This window comes from Lepidochelys olivacea (assembly GCF_965140295.1).
Source record: "Lepidochelys olivacea isolate rLepOli2 genome assembly, chromosome: 2".
Classification (NCBI taxonomy): Eukaryota; Metazoa; Chordata; order Testudines; family Cheloniidae; genus Lepidochelys; species Lepidochelys olivacea.
In genome coordinates, this window is record NC_140412.1 from 194,251,994 (window position 1) to 194,268,314 (window position 16,321).

General features: G+C 41.1%; 1 protein-coding gene across 2 annotated transcripts in view; it reads right to left on the minus strand.

The window, feature by feature from the left end:
• The window catches only part of ANO10 (anoctamin 10), a 255,793-nt gene continuing 239,472 nt past the window's right edge, over positions 1-16,321 (minus strand). For both annotated transcript variants that reach the window (XM_084618258.1, XM_084618259.1), the window contains exon 13: positions 1-883. In XM_084618258.1, coding sequence (XP_084474384.1) covers positions 821-883 — 63 coding nt within the window. In that variant the 3' untranslated portion in view covers positions 1-820. The remainder of the gene's footprint in view (positions 884-16,321) is intronic.

Sequence of the window (16,321 nt, forward strand, 5' to 3'; positions counted from 1 at the left end):
TTTAATAGCTCTGTTACTATCATTTCAGTTAACAAAAAAGATCCATTAATACAGGACTATTGTTCTGAAGAACCACCAAATGGTAATCAGAGTTAATGTTGAATTAAAAGAATGCACAATCACCATTCATCTTCATAAACTACTAATCAACAATCCCTGTTTCATGCCAAATGCTTTCTTAACAGCTTCTGAAAATAATTTAATTGAGATTCTTTATAAAATGAACATATTGTAATCTCATTTTATAGTATACATTTCCAAATAACTAGTTTTGTGATTGGTTCTATGGAAAAAAATCAGACATCACACTATATAATAAACAAAATTTAGATTAATTTCCTAGTAAATGCTGTGAACAGTGTATAATAAGCTGTCTTTGAAAAAAGATATGCCTTTGGAAATGATTAACTATTCTACTACAAGGACAAAAATGGTTAACAAGCATAAGGAATGGTACACTAAAAATTAAGTTCTAATACACCTTCTCTTGACAAGCTGCAGATCCCGACTACATTTAGCATCAGGATACCTACTCTTAAAGATCTGTTTAATATAATTTTGATATAATGTACAGTTGGTTATGACATATTTCAACCAGACCTAGCATAAACTGGAGTGATGCTCTATATTCTGTCTCACTGGACAACTGTTGAATACTCGATAAGAAATGAAGAGGAAAAGGAAAAGGGAAACCATTTTTCATTGTGTCAAGTAATCAGTCTTGATGACCAAGTACAGATAATAGATACTATCTATTGAGTAATACATTGTAGAGTGCAAATACAGTAAATACTTTAAAAGCATGTTCACATGCTAATGCTCAGTTCATCTTCTTTTCTCCATGTGTTTCCTCCTTCAATGACTCAGCTGCAAGTTTCATTTGCTGTGAGGGAAAAAAAATGGTATCACACACTTGTTGCAGCATAGTTTAAATAAAGTGAACAAAACAATGGAATCCAAAGGTAGAACTGAAAAAAGTATCACTTTGAATCTAATCAAATAATGTTTAAAATGACAAGAAATAATTTTAAATTAATTCAAACATTCCTTTGTAAAAAAAGTGAAAACACACTGAGCTTACAGCATGCCTGAATTTTACAAGCGAGAGACAGGAACAGACAGTTTTTATTTGGTAACTGCCTGTCTTTCGAGATCTGAAGAAGCACTCTGTTAGGCTGAAAGTGTATCTTGTCTTACCAAGAGAAGTTGGTCCAATAAAAGATATTACCTCACCCACCTTGTCTTTCTCACTAAAAGACATAGAGACTGACAGTTCAGATTATATGTTAATTGCTTGCATGATGAACAATACTTATACAGGTCTATGGACATAAGCAAACTCCTTCAAATGGAGTTACTGAGCCCTAGAGGTACCGCATGTAGATTAGTAAGGCTGCAAGTTGCAACACTGGAAGAGTATATAAAATTAAATCTATTCTTTTAATAACTGGCCTTGTTTTCGAAAGGACTATGTGAGGAGTTAAATACAATTCTAATATTTACCTGCCATTTATAATTTCACTGACGTTTTGAACTAGCATTTCAGATTGATTAACTTCTCTTTGCTATAAAGTCTATCAAAAATATTTCATGGAGGTATTGGTAAATCACACATCTATAAAACTATATATTTTTTAATTTTAGAGGTGTTTATTCTTGGAGAATGCATTAGCCTTTTAGGGTGTCATTTTATGGCCTTTCTTTGAAAAATTAAAATAGGTGGTGAAGCTGTCTAATAGAACCTCTTTCCAATTAAACTAATTAATTTTTTTAAAAAAGCTGTCTCTCAACTGCACCTAACTTTTTTGGAAAGTAGGTCTTAGATCTACTGTGTTCCTATATTTAATAACAAGGTTTCAACCTGCTCACATATCTATAATAAACATAGTTAAAATCTTGTTATGTACCACACCATAATATTTACTTCACCTGTAGTATTTCTGGCATTCTGTATAGTGAAAATGAGGAATGACACAGTAACTAGGCACTGCAAGTGTACCATACATTTCAACATTTGTTGCCCATTGTACAACTCATCCATGTTCTGTTTTCTGTAGCATGGTAAAGAGATTGTGTTGCTTGAAAGCTTGTCAGTTTAATTTATTAAAGTTACTATTTTCGTGGAATTGCCAGGCTAGCACCTCTGCCTGCTGATAGCTCAGAACCCTGGGAACATGCACACTAAGCTGCCAGTAGGGCTGCTGCTAACAAGACCTAACTGTGCTCCTAGGTCTCCTCCTCCCATGAGCAAGCCTGGCCCTTGCATCCTGACTCCATGCTGTCTTTGATTGCCTATTTGTTCACTTCTCCCACAAACGTCTTTCTTCTTTCTCCCATGTAACCTCTACCGCATGGAACCTCCCTCCCTAAACTAACCCGTAAAACCACCCCCCCCATCCTCCTTTGAACGCCTTGTTCTCCAGAGGGCCAATAGAGATTACAGATATGTTATTTATATTTTATATGAATATTTTAATGGCATGACCAGATACAATCTAAATGTGCACACAACTAACCTATGTAATCTGGCATTCCTATCACTGTTATCAGAAGTCCCTTAGTTCTACCTCTTCTTCTGTCTGCGTGCATTAAAGCTGATGACTGTATTGTTTGTGTTCACATAGTCATCATATCCTGTGACGAGAGGCCAGAGAGCATGCCGATATCAGGAGTGTAGCGAGAGGGGTAGCTTTGGATGAACATAATTCATGAAGAAATCTCCCACATTTAGGAACCCAAACATGCAGCCTTGGTATCACAGGGTCAAAAACTTATTTCTTTTCCATTTGTTTTGATAGTTATGTGATGCTTCTTCCTGGGCCATATTTTCAGGTATGTAAAATGGTGACCATGAAGACGAATTGTAACAAAGTAATTTTATATAGGATGGAAAAATTAAATTACTTGGACATATTCATATTCTTGGTCATTACATGCTCCATTTCAAAAATGTGAATGGAATTTGCCTGTAGACTAAGCATCCGCCTTCTGACCAGGTAGTCCTGCAGGTGTTAAAGAGGAAATAGCGAGCCCTACTGAATATAAATTTTACTGTACTGAAATGTCTTGAATATTGTATTGTATGTTTTTCTCGTAAAATTATTGAAGTTAATTTTTTTTAAATTTTTTATTTCTACTGTCAGGCTTTTGAGAGACCCTACTGCTCAATGCATCACTATCGTTGGGGGGCTCCCAAAGTCCCTTGGAAGAGAGTGTTAAACTTCATTTTATTCAGTTCCTTTTCTTTGCCAGGCAATCTGCTGCTAAAATAGATTAATTTACTCCCTGGTAAAAATAAAATCTGGAAAGAGGGCAGTGGTGGTGATGTGTGTTATTCCTGAAGCTACAGTTAAGGTTTTGTCTCCATTACCGGAGAGGGCTCAACATGAAGCAAGGATGCTGGGCATCAAAAATATCTGCTGAGGGAAGTTGAAGTCATTATGTGCAGCTTCTCAGTAAGAAGACTGTATGATCATTCAAGAGTCTGTGGAAGCAGAAAGAGACTGGATGAAGCTGAGCCAAAGGAACTGTTCACCTACCACCTGCAGTTAACAGGTAAAGGTCTCACAATATTAGAAAAAATAGAATTTGTGCACGTATACTAAGGCAGTGAATATTGAGAATAAATGCCATAAAGATACATTGAAACAAGTAAGAAATAACTCGCTATTCTTTGGAGAGAAAGGGGATTGAAAGATATAGTCAAAGCAAAGAGAACAGATTGCGGTGAACCTAAACGTGAGGAGGGAGGAAAGGGGAGAAGCTAGTTGTATTGAGTGGCATTTTTAGAATTCAAGAGTTCACAGTCTTGAATTTAGCATGACTTAATTCTAGATGATTCTACAGACAGGGAAAGAGAAAGAGACCTGAACATTAAAATACAGAAAGCAATTCCATGACAAAGTAACTTTTACACAATCTCTAAAAGATTACCTAGCCATGCAGATTACCTAGCCATGCACTTGCCTAATCGTTCAATGAGTGAGTGTTTTGCAAATGCCAATGTCCTAAAGTTTAAGCTGTTTTCCTATTTAAAATAAAAAAAGTTTGATTTTATCAAATATGTATAGAGTGGTATAAAGACAGGAGAACATATAACTAAGTGTATAACAGTACTATCACAAAAATTGGAAATGAATAAATTGCATGTGTGTATAAAAAGCACAATGAAAACATTTCTGCTCGAAGCTGTGGACTCGTCAGTTGAAAATGAAAGAGGAGAGGAGAGACCTAGGTGTGTTAGTTGATGACAAGATGACTATGAGCCACCAATGTGATATGGTTGTGAAAAAGGAAATGCAATCCTAGGATGCAGAAAGCAATATATTCCCAGTAGAGATAGGGAAATGCTAGTCCCACAGTACAAGGCACTGATAAGACCTAATTTGGAATATTGTGTACAGTTCTGGTTATCCATGTTCAGCAAAGAGGAATTTAAACTGAAACACGTGCAGGATGATCAGGGGAATGGAGAGCCTGATTACCAGCGGAGACTAAAACAACTTGGTTTGTTTAACTTAGCAAAACAAAGGCTGAGAGGAGATATGATTGCTCTCTATAAACACATACAGGGTGTGGGAGGAGGGGTAAATACCATGGAGAAAGAACTACTATTTAAACTAAACAACTATGCTGGCACAAGAACAACTGATTGTGATGACAGGTAGGATGGAAATGATTTAATTAATCTTAAAATAGAGCTTGATAAATTTATGAGGGATTGTATGATGCAGATGTTCCCAAACTTGTTCTGCCTCTTGTGCACGGAAAGCCCCTGCTGGGCCGGGCTGGTTTGTTTACCTGCTGTGTCTGCAGGTTCGGCCGATCGCAGCTCCCAGTGGCCGCGGTTTGCTGCTCCAGGCCAATGGGAGCTGCTAGATGTGGTGGCCAGTACGTCCCTTGGCGCATGCCGCTTCCAGCAACTCCCATTGGCCTGGAGCAGCGATTGGCTGAACCTGCGGACATGGCAGGTAAACAAACTAGCCCGGCCTGGCAGGGGCTTTCCCTGCACAAGCGGCGGAACAAGTTTGGGAACCGCTGGTATGATGGATTTTCCTACAGTGGTAGAGGGCTGGGCTGGCCCTGGGAGTTCTTTCTGGTTCATGTTTTATGTTCCTAAAATCTCATGCTTCAGGGCTTCAGCCCATCACCTGTAGGGTTCAGGAAGGGAACCCCGGAGGTGTTCTGAATTTTTTTTTTTGGTCTTCTTTCTCTGAAGCTTTAGAGATGGCCACAGCGGGATGGGACACTGGACAGGGTGGCCTGGTGCTCTGAGGTGGCACTGAGTATTCTCTTTCTCAGATGCTTGGCTGGTGTGTCTTGCTCATGTGCTTGGGATCTAACTGATCATGATCACCATATTTGGGATCCAGAAGGAATTTTCCCCCATGTCAGATTGGCAGGTATCTTGGGGTTTTTCCACCTTCCTTTTCATGACATGGGGCATAGATCACTTGCTAGTATCATCTGGATACATCTCATGAAATCAGTGCCTCCAGTGCAGGGTCCTCAGGCATTGGTACATCTCAGTCTCTCCCTCTCTGCCTGTGGCAGACAATAGTCTCCAGAAGGCTGTAATACTTTGGTCTAATTTCAGCTGATGAGTTTAGCGCTTTTGTGCTGGTGGTATTTAGTAGCCTGTGATATACAGGAGGTCAGATTAGATGATCTGGTGGTCCCTTCTGGCCTTAAACTCTATGACACTGAAATTTTAGTTCACATTCTATCCAACAAAATTGGGATGCCAGGATTTATTTAATACAGAAGAACATTCAAACTTTGCCTCTTGTCTTTGCCTGCCTGCAGTCCAAATATGCTTAGCATGGTATAAGCTAACTACAGTAAATGTATTTTTTAAATTGCTATCTGCATTTCCATCCAACCTATAAGCAAAATAAAATTGGTTTGCTGTACAAATATTTATTTGTTTTCCCCTAGCAACTGTGGAAGAAAGACCATAGCTGAATGATGGGATTGAGAATCCCTTTCTGTATCCTTGCTGATTCATTTATTTAAATAAATGCCTCATTAAAACTAACGGCAACTTAATTAAAGTGACTTCTATCTCTAATGTAAAAGCATCAGAAAGATACAGAGAACAGTAATTCCACCCAATTCATGACTCACCAAACTCAAAACTAATTCACTTACACTGGAGTGATTTTCTTAAATTCTCAGCATTATTGACTCTAGTTTCTCTGATGAAAAAAAATATCCAGAAGTCTTTATCCAGTTCTGGACCTACATCCTAAACTTAGCTGAAAACTCATTTCAAAATGGGGACTTCAGCTCTTCTGATCTAAGATACAGTACCACCTCTGCCACCACCTCTTTATATATTCCGTAGCTATCAGGGAGGCTTAACTTCAATTCCAATACTTCCTATGGATTTACAGGGAGATGGCTGAGGGCACACTGAAGTTCAATGATGTTCTGGTAAAGCCAGGATCTTCACGTAATTTTGGGTTGAGTTGTGTTTTACCAGCTCAGACTCAGAGAACTGGGGTAGGGGATCATTTGTGGCTTGAGAGGAATCTCCCTGGGCAGGGAGACCTCTCAGTTGATGTTGACTGGCTGGGGAAACAAGGCAGGGAACAAGCTCTCGCTGAAACACCGTGGGCACCAGAAACTGGCCACTGTGGCAGCTTGCCAGGGGTCCTTCATTGCACATATCTGTTCCCCTGCTGACTGACCTGAGACATGCTACTGAAGAGGAACTGAGACAGTGCAGGAACTATGCTGGGGGAAAATTAATTCAGGTATCTATTAATTATAACCCCCCCCCAAACAAAACTATGGAAGCTCCTTGGGGGAGGCAGGGTGATGGATGCAAGAAAAGGAGCCTTTTGTCTAATCCAGGATTTCCTCAAAGTGTTCCCCAAACACCCTCTCCCTGCCAGGTGGAGACCAACCTGCAATAGATGCAGAAGATGGAAAAAAATCCAGAGGAAAAGAGCCCTCAGAGAGCTAGTGAAGAAACCTCTGCCTCTGAGCATGGCCACAGAAGACAGGGGAGCAATATCAATAAAGTTCACTGAGAGCACAGGCAAGCAGGCAGGCAGACTGCACAGGGGGTTAATGGGGAGGAACTTCTTGCCCATTTCTGAGACTTGGAAAACATGGAAAAATCCAGCAGTTCCAAGTTTGACTGAACAGCAGATTCCTATCATTGAGAAGATGCCATCACGCTTGATGACTTAAAAATCGTGAGCTTTTAAAATGTACCTCTGCTCAAATAGTTAATAGCTGCTAATCTGATGGCTGTTAAATGGACTATCTGAAATACCTTGATGGTTCTCAGTTTCAGTTCTGTGCTCCTGATACTTGATTACAGCCCCAAAACCACAGCTCATCTTAGCTTTGTTGTTTGCAGTGTTGCAGCCATGCTGCTTCCAGGATATGAGAAAGTCAAGGTAGGTGTGGCAAAATCTTTTATTGGAGCAACTTTCAAGTTGGCCCAATAAAAAATATTAGCTCATTTACCTTGTCTCTCTCTCTTAGCTTTGTTGGCAGTCTCAACAGAGAAGCCAAAGACCAGTGTGAAGGCCCAACTCCCTTCTCAACCATAGACATAGTCCTTCAAGGAAGGGTGAGAGAGGAAGTTTGCAATACTTCAGCTTATACTGTAACTGTTGTATGGACAAAGAAAGTATTTAAGTCCGGGAGACTGCAAATTTGGCACATTTCTCAAGCATTACATTTCCATGAATATTTTAAAGGAAAACATAAAAATAGACCAAGTTTATCACTCCATGGAATCATCATTGCTCAAGGTGTGATACTCTGCTATGTAATCTTTTCCTTCCTTCTCTACTCAGCAAAGATCCAAGAACTTTGTGGCTAAATCCAAAAACTTTAAAAACTGTATTTAATTAAATTACAGACAGAAATGCTGACACGGTACAAAAAGAGTCCGCAGAGTTAATTTTTTACCTGGTGTTTTAAATAATGCTGTAATGTTTAATTTTCCTCTAGCCATGAATCCATTTTTTCTTTAGGCCAACTGAAAAGGCTTGGGGGAGGGGAAGTGCTTGGCTTGCAAGATTGTTTTAGTACTAAAAAAATCTTTTCTCCTCCAGGATCACTAATTGACTCACTAATAATCTTGTGAATTTGAATGAACCACCTTCCCCCTCAAAAAAGTGTGAAAGTGCGGAGATCAGCATACTTCCAATATCTGTTTGCAATCATCATCATATGAACATAAAAATCTTGATGCTTTTAGGCAAAGGTGCCAGTTGTATTTGATTATAGCTGACCCTGAAATAAGGGGCTTTTAAATTGTATAATTTAATACTCAAAACAATACAGTATGTTGGCAAAAGGGTGATAGTTACAGATATAAGCAAATACAAAGAAAGGCACAATCACATTATAAACCTGGATTAAAGAAAAAAAATGGAGCTGCAGGGCATTTTATTACAGTAGTGTCCAGACTTTCCCCACTAAAGGCTTCAATCGAAACTTACCCTTAATTTGCATGTTATGAATGGATTGCAGCCACCTTTATCTTTAATATCAAAGTGCAGATCCTAGAAATAACAGGTCCCAATGTGCAAACTCCCTATCTTGCTGTAAAGCAGCATATCTTGATCAAGATGGAATACAATGGGATCTGTAGTCTCATTAGACCACCATTATAGAGCTCTTTGTGCTATTCTTTGACTAACTGCATTACAAATACAGGAAATCTGTGACCTTTGTATAATGGGCTTCTATATTTGTCGATGTTCACATCACATATTTTTCACACACTTAGTATGCTCTGATAAACCATCCTCAACGTTTCTGTGTGGTTTTACAAACCACAGTTGACATTTTCTTCAGAATGTTCGGATGCATTTTGTATGTATTACCTCTGTTTTTTCCACTTACACATAATGATATTGCCCTTGTGCATTTGTTGAGCTCTATGCCATAGCTATGTTATGCTTCATAGCAACATTACATTTTCCAATTTTCTTTTTGCTCTTATGTTCATAATCTATACTGTAGTCAGATCTCCTACAGTTATTGCTACCGGATCTTACACATTTAAACAGAGAAAAAGGGGCCTCAGACAACAGTTCAGCAGCTAAATGTGGAAAAGAAGATAAAATTACCTGAAATAGCGAGAAAGAAGAAAATCAAACTGCTGAGCTGAAACTAGACTTCATCGATGCACCAAATAAATATTTTTCAGCACAAAACCACATATACAAATAAGTAGATACGGAAATATGTACTAAAGTAAGTACAGAGTACATGCCTCTAACCAGCCACTTCTTCGTTTGCTTTTCTTCTACTAGCCAACTAAAATTCCTTCATTTGAGTTTACTGTTTTTATTTTTATATAGGACTACGTGCTAAATTATTTCTTGATTTGTTTCATATTTACAATATGAAAATGGAAGGGGAAAGAAAATGTTCATGTGACATTCATGTGATGGTGCACAGTAACAGTAGAGGTAGATTCTAGGGCTTGTGACTTTTGCAGGTAACTGAGAAATATCAGCGAAATCTACATGCCTGCCAATAGCAGGATAATGCATGCCTGCGCCTGGAATGAAACTTGATAGACTCCTACTGCCCTATATGTTTTATGAACAATAAAAAGTCTAAGAATAAATCTGAATGGAACAGTAGCTATCCCGCAATGCTGTGGGGAAAGTGTATGGTAAGCATGTACCTATCATGACTAAGCACTTTCAGAAAACAAGAATTACACCTATGCAATTTTATTGTCTCTGAAGGTAGTGTCACAGAAGATCCTCACTTATACTAACAAGCTCAGCGAATGTTTTGGGGCAACAGTAAAAGCATCCTGTAATTGGAGGATACCTTATTTTGCAGGTGGGGAAAAATAATTACATTTTCTAGGAAGAAGAAGAATCATAGAATCATAGAATATCAGGGTTGGAAGGGACCCCAGAAGGTCATCTAGTCCAACCCCCTGCTCAAAGCAGGACCAATTCCCAGTTAAATCATCCCAGCCAGGGCTTTGTCAAGCCTGACCTTAAAAACCTCTAAGGAAGGAGATTCTACCACCTCCCTAGGTAACGCATTCCAGTGTTTCACCACCCTCTTAGTGAAAAAGTTTTTCCTAATATCCAATCTAAACCTCCCCCACTGCAACTTGAGACCATTACTCCTCGTTCTGTCATCTGCTACCATTGAGAACAGTCTAGAGCCATCCTCTTTGGAACCCCCTTTCAGGTAGTTGAAAGCAGCTATCAAATCCCCCCTCATTCTTCTCTTCTGCAGGCTAAACAATCCCAGCTCCCTCAGCCTTTCCTCATAACTCATGTGTTCCAGTCCCCTAATCATTTTTGTTGCCCTTCGCTGGACTCTCTCCAATTTATCCACATCCTTCTTGAAGTGTGGGGCCCAAAACTGGACACAGTACTCCAGATGAGGCCTCACCAATGTCGAATAGAGGGGAACGATCACGTCCCTCGATCTGCTCGCTATGCCCCTACTTATACATCCCAAAATGCCATTGGCCTTCTTGGCAACAAGGGCACACTGCTGACTCATATCCAGCTTCTCGTCCACTGTCACCCCTAGGTCCTTTTCTGCAGAACTGCTGCCTAGCCATTCGGTCCCTAGTCTGTAGCTGTGCATTGGGTTCTTCCGTCCTAAGTGCAGGACCCTGCACTTATCCTTATTGAACCTCATCAGATTCCTTTTGGCCCAATCTTCCAATTGGTCTAGGTCCTTCTGTATCCTATCCCTCCCCTCCAGCATATCTACCACTCCTCTCAGTTTAGTATCATCCGCAAATTTGCTGAGAGTGCAATCCACACCATCCTCCAGATCATTTATGAAGATATTGAATAAAACCGGCCCCAGGACCGACCCTTGGGGCACTCCACTTGATACCGGCTGCCAACTAGACATGGAGCCATTGATCACTACCTGTTGAGCCTGACAATTTAGCCAGCTTTCTACCCACCTTATAGTGCATTCATCCAGCCCATACTTCCTTAACTTGCTGACAAGAATACTATGGGAGACCGTGTCAAAAGCTTTGCTAAAGTCAAGAAACAATACATCCACTGCTTTCCCTCATTAGGATTGTATGCTTTAAGCATGCTTGCAGCATGAGAATTACTGTTGGCTGAGTCTCTCTTTTAGGTCATGTGATTATGTCTCAGCCAATAGGCAGCCAGTCAACAGATTCTGGAACCAGAAATTATTGACCAGCAGGGACAGCAATGATACAAAAATATTCAAAGTGACATGAACCTGTTTCAACTAAACAGACTTGTGCATCAATCTAAAGGTGCAGTTTATATATGAACTATGATCACATGAATGATCTTCTAGTGATTTTACATTGGGGTCAACTGGTTATTATGATAAATCTGTTTTTCTCATCAGCTTTGAATAAAACTGACTACTAGTTTGGACTTCAGCAACTAAGGGACATTGCCAGATGTGTCGCTGACAAATTGAAAGGAGATGGCAGGAGAGTTTGCACTGTGCCTGCCAGCAGCTCCATTTTCTCTTCCCCCTTCCTGCAGTTAGTTCTTGATAGGCCTACCGTGGGCATAAGCTTCTCGAGTTCTTGGCACTTGTCCTGAGGAAGAGACTTAACCAGGACAGAGACCTTCTTCCAGAGCTTAACTAGACCTTTGGTGATGAAGCCCTGGGTATTCCATGACTTTGAGGGCTGTAGCTGAGGAATGGTGAACCCAACATTTGACTAAATCTCAATACCAGTGCTTAGGATTCTTGGGCAAAGCAATGTGAGAGCAGCTGGTCTTCCCTCGAGCCATCTCTGCCTCAATCACCAATCGCTCACGTGGAGGGCAGGAGATGCAGCTAACAGAGTCTTCTGGGAGAATATGCATTTTATTTATAGTCTTCGAGAGTGTGCATACTGTGTGAGCTGTCTGACCATCTTTTTCAAAAGCTGATCCAAAACAGAGTTTAAGGGCTTGGTAACCCCTTTTAGAGTTTCTAAAAATTATGGATGATAATTTTCTAACACAAAAGGTATTGTATCCAACACCAAGTAATTATTTTGGACCTCATTATGATGGATAAAGATGAATTAATCACTGGACTGGAAGTTGGTGGTCTTAGGGACCAGTGATCATGGTTAAGGCTTACATTTTAGTCACGGGTATTTTTAGTAAAAGTCATGGACAGGTCACAGGCAGTAAACAAAAACTCACGGCCTGTGACCTGTCCATGACTTTTACTAAAAATACCTGTGACTAAAACTTGGGGGGCAGGGCTGCCGGGGGCGCCACAGGTGTTGGGGGAGGGCGGTCTGGGTGATGGCGGGAGGAGGCGCACAGCCCAGGACCCCAGGTGGTGCTGCAGGGGGGAAGGGCGGCAGCGCGTGGCCCGGGACCACTGCTGGTGCTGTGGGGGGGAGGTTGGCGGAGCCGGAAGGCTCCCTATCTGGCTCCGCGCCTATCCACACAGCAGCAATATCCCCCTTGCTCAGCTGCTAGGCGGAGGCATGGCCAGGCAGCTCTGTGCACTGCCTCCGTCCAGAGCGCTGACTTCGCAGCTCCCGCACGGCCAATGGGAGCTGCTGGGGCGGTGCCTGCAGGTGGAGGCAGCCACTTCCAAGGAGCCCCCCAAGTCAGCGCTACCCAGAACCCACCTCACCCCATCCCATGCCCCAACCCCCTGCCCCTAGCCTGAGACATTCAGATAGGTGAGCACATTTGTTTTTAAAAATTATTATTTAATATTGTCAGTGCAAAGCAAATATATAACAAAAACAACATCCTAACACTCTCCTTTTACCTTTGAGAGCCTGGCATTTAAAAAAAGCCATGTTAGGATTAAAAGTGGTTTTAATTTAAAATTTATATTACCGTAGTATTTATAATATACAGCTTTATCATAATAAAGTAGAAGATACGTATTTTACTAACATTTGTTTTAAATTATCTGGTGAACAAGAAATAGCATCCTATCCATCTAAAAGTTACAATAAGCAAGGAATCATAAATTAGCTAAGGAAAAGATCTATTAAGTCATTCAGTCCTTTCCCCTTCCCTGTGCAAGCTTGTTTCCCATACTATATTTTCCCTAAAGCATAATTTCTAGAACTTTCTGCAGTCTATTTTTATTTGCCTCTAAAGGGACTATTTCCTTTGGGGGACTATTCAACAATCTCATAGCTCTCAGTCAGGAAAACTTTGGCTACTTCTAGTTCTTAGATATTTTGCAAATTTTCTGAAGAAACCTATCTTAACATTTATAAAATACAGTCAGGGCTTGGCTGCAACTGTTCACAAACCAAAAATAGCACATCAAACACCATTCCTCCATTCATTCAAGACAGTTTCTACAAGGTGAATTCCCACACTGCCAAGAGAATTCTAATCCTCAACTTGGAAAGACTACTCCCTCAATAGATAAGAGGTCATTTAGTCTCTCAGCTAAATGCTGTGGTACTCAGTCCTAATCAGATACAGTCAGTTTATTCAAATTGGCTGTGGTGTCTTTATGATGTGGTCTACATATACACAAGGGGCACATCTGCGAGTTACCAACTTCCCCTTTTCATTTAAAGCATACAGTCAGATATGAATGGCATTCTTAGAGGAATACAGCATATTGACTAAAAAGCATTTATGAGAGAGAACGAACTTTGAATTGGCCTGCAGAGCAATTTTTTAAAAAAGGTAAAATATGTGAACTTTGTAGTTTAAAACTCTGTGTTTCTTTTAGATGGCAAAAATTACGGATGCTTACGTGGTTCTAAAATATAGTGTGATAAATATGTATGAAATGTATAGCATGCAATTTTTAAATATAATTTAAAATTACCAGTCTAAGGGTGAAATCCTGGCCCCATTAAAGTCAGTGGCAAAACTTCCATTGACATCAATCCAGCCAGAATTTCACCCTGTTTACAAGGCTATGGTAGGACAAAACATTTTGTGCACGTTTTCCAATAAAATGGTGTGAGGGAAACCTCTTCTGCAATAGCCTGCTAGCTTCTTTTGTTTGGAAGCTATGCAAGTGAAAGGATTTAGTGTTTTGTTTATATTTGTAAAGCTCCTGTCTGCCTGAATCTTTCTAGAACTATAAAGTACTTTTGATAGTTACTTGAATAAGGTAAAGTGCAGCAATGGAATGCCCGAAATACAAATACTGTTACTTGATGTGTCTCTTTCAGTGCACTGCCACTATAGCCCTCACAGAGAAGTTTCAGGCTCTCTCTGTCTAGCACTAGCAACTATCCTGCAAAGTTTTAGCATCTTGTGAAATTATGTTCTAGGGAAGACAGTGTTATGGATAGTTAAAGATTTTAACAGATACTGTCCCATGTCAAACGGGTCTGCATTTTTTAAGTGACTGTGTAACATGAAGAACAGGCTGAATTAGGGTTGCCAGAAGTCCGGTTTTCAACCGGAACGTCTGGTTGAAAACAGACCCTGGCAGCTTAGGTCAGCACCACTGTCAGGGCCATCAAAAGTCCAGTCAGTGGCGCAGTGGGGCTAAGGCAGGCTCCCTGCCTACCCTGGCTCCACGCGGCTCCTGGAAGCAACCAGCATGTCTGGCTCGTAGGTGCAGGGGCAGCCAAGGGATCCGCATGCTGCCTCCACCCCAAGTGCCGGCTCTGCAGTTCCCATTGACATGCTGGCTGCTACAGGGAGCCGCCTGAGGTAAGCGCTGCCCGGCTGGAGCCCGCACCCCAACCCCCTCCCACATCCCAACCCCCTGCCCCAGGTCAGAACCCCCTTCCACACCCTAAGTCCATCCCAGAGCCCGTATCCCGCACCCCCTCCCACACCTCAACCCCCTGCCCTGAGCCCCTTCCCACACTCCAAACCCCTTGGCCCCAGCCTGGAGCCCCCTCCTGCACGCTACACCCCTCATTTCTGGCCCCACCCCAGAGCTTGCACCCCCAGCCAGAGCCCTCACCCCTCGAGCACCCCAACCCCCGCCCCAGCCTGGTGAAAGTCAGTGAGGGTGCAGGAGACAGAGTGACGGAGAGAGGGGGGATGGAGTGAGTGGGGGTGGGGCCTCTGAGACGGGGCAGGGTAGGGGACGGGGCAAAGGTGATCAGTTTTCTGCAGTTAGAAAATTGGCAACCCTAGGCTGAACATTTAAGACTCACAGCAGAAAGTAACATTTTTATGGAGACATACGCAAAATGCTGGTGTGCATACTTTACTCTGATTTTTTAGGTTGGCTTCAGTGCTTTTAAAAACAGGGTGGTTTTTTAAAACAATGTGTAAATGAACAACCACAGAAGGAGAACAAATTCTATCTAGATCAAGGGCTGGACTGGAAAATAAGTAGTATTACTCTTTTCAACAGTCTCTGTTTTCTTTTCTATTTTCAAGCTTTTCTTCCTGTGTACACCACTCACCAAACCCATTACTTCAGCATTCCACAGCCACACTAACTATATCAGGTCTTCCCACCTTTCTTACATATAGTGACATGAATTTTAGATTAAACATGATCACTATCAAATTAAGACATTAATAAGCAATTAACAGATTGATATTTAATTGTAGTAACATTTCATCATTTATAGTTTTAAATGATCATTTATAATTATTAAAATTATAATAATTAAAACATATTACAGCTTCTACTTCTAAGCAAAGCCAGAACACTTGTAAAAATGCAAGATGCCATAATTAATAATTTCCTTTAAAAAAAATTAACCGTCTATGCCTCCTGTCGCAGTGCGTACTGTTCACTCACCTCTATCCATTGACACACACAATGACACCATGTTTCTCAGACTCTTTTTTTGCTGTCTTTTTAATTGTTTTCCTCTCCTTTCCCTCTTCCTACCATTCTTTCTCTATTTTATATTCTCCATCTTTCCCCCATTTCTCTCTCTTCTTTTTCAAGTTTTTTTTACTTCCTCTCCTGCTCCCTCCTGATTTCTTCCCCAGCCCATTTCCTGGTTGCTTTCTTGCCCTTCTAGTTGCACTCTATTCCTAATCCCTTGCTGCTTCCTCCCAACTGCTCTGCTCTGCATCCACTTGCAGTAGTAGGGAAGGGTCAAATTCAGTGGCATGAAAAGTACTGTGATCGCTCTGCTAAGCAGGACACTTATGATTCCTACCAACCTCCTCTCGAGTGCACATATCTTCCTCCTGGCCAGGCAGAGGGCAGAAAGTCCACAAAGACACTGAACCAGGAAGTGACCAGGCACTTTTGGGAAGCAGCTAGGGTGACCAGACAGCAAGTGTGAAAAATCAGGACAGGAGGTGGGAGGTAATAGGCTTTTATATAAGAAAAAGCCTCAAATATTGGGACTGTCCCTATAAAATCGGGACATCTGGTCACCCTAGAAGCAGCAGCAACATGGCTAGTCAGAAGCTGCAGGGAAGAGAGATGC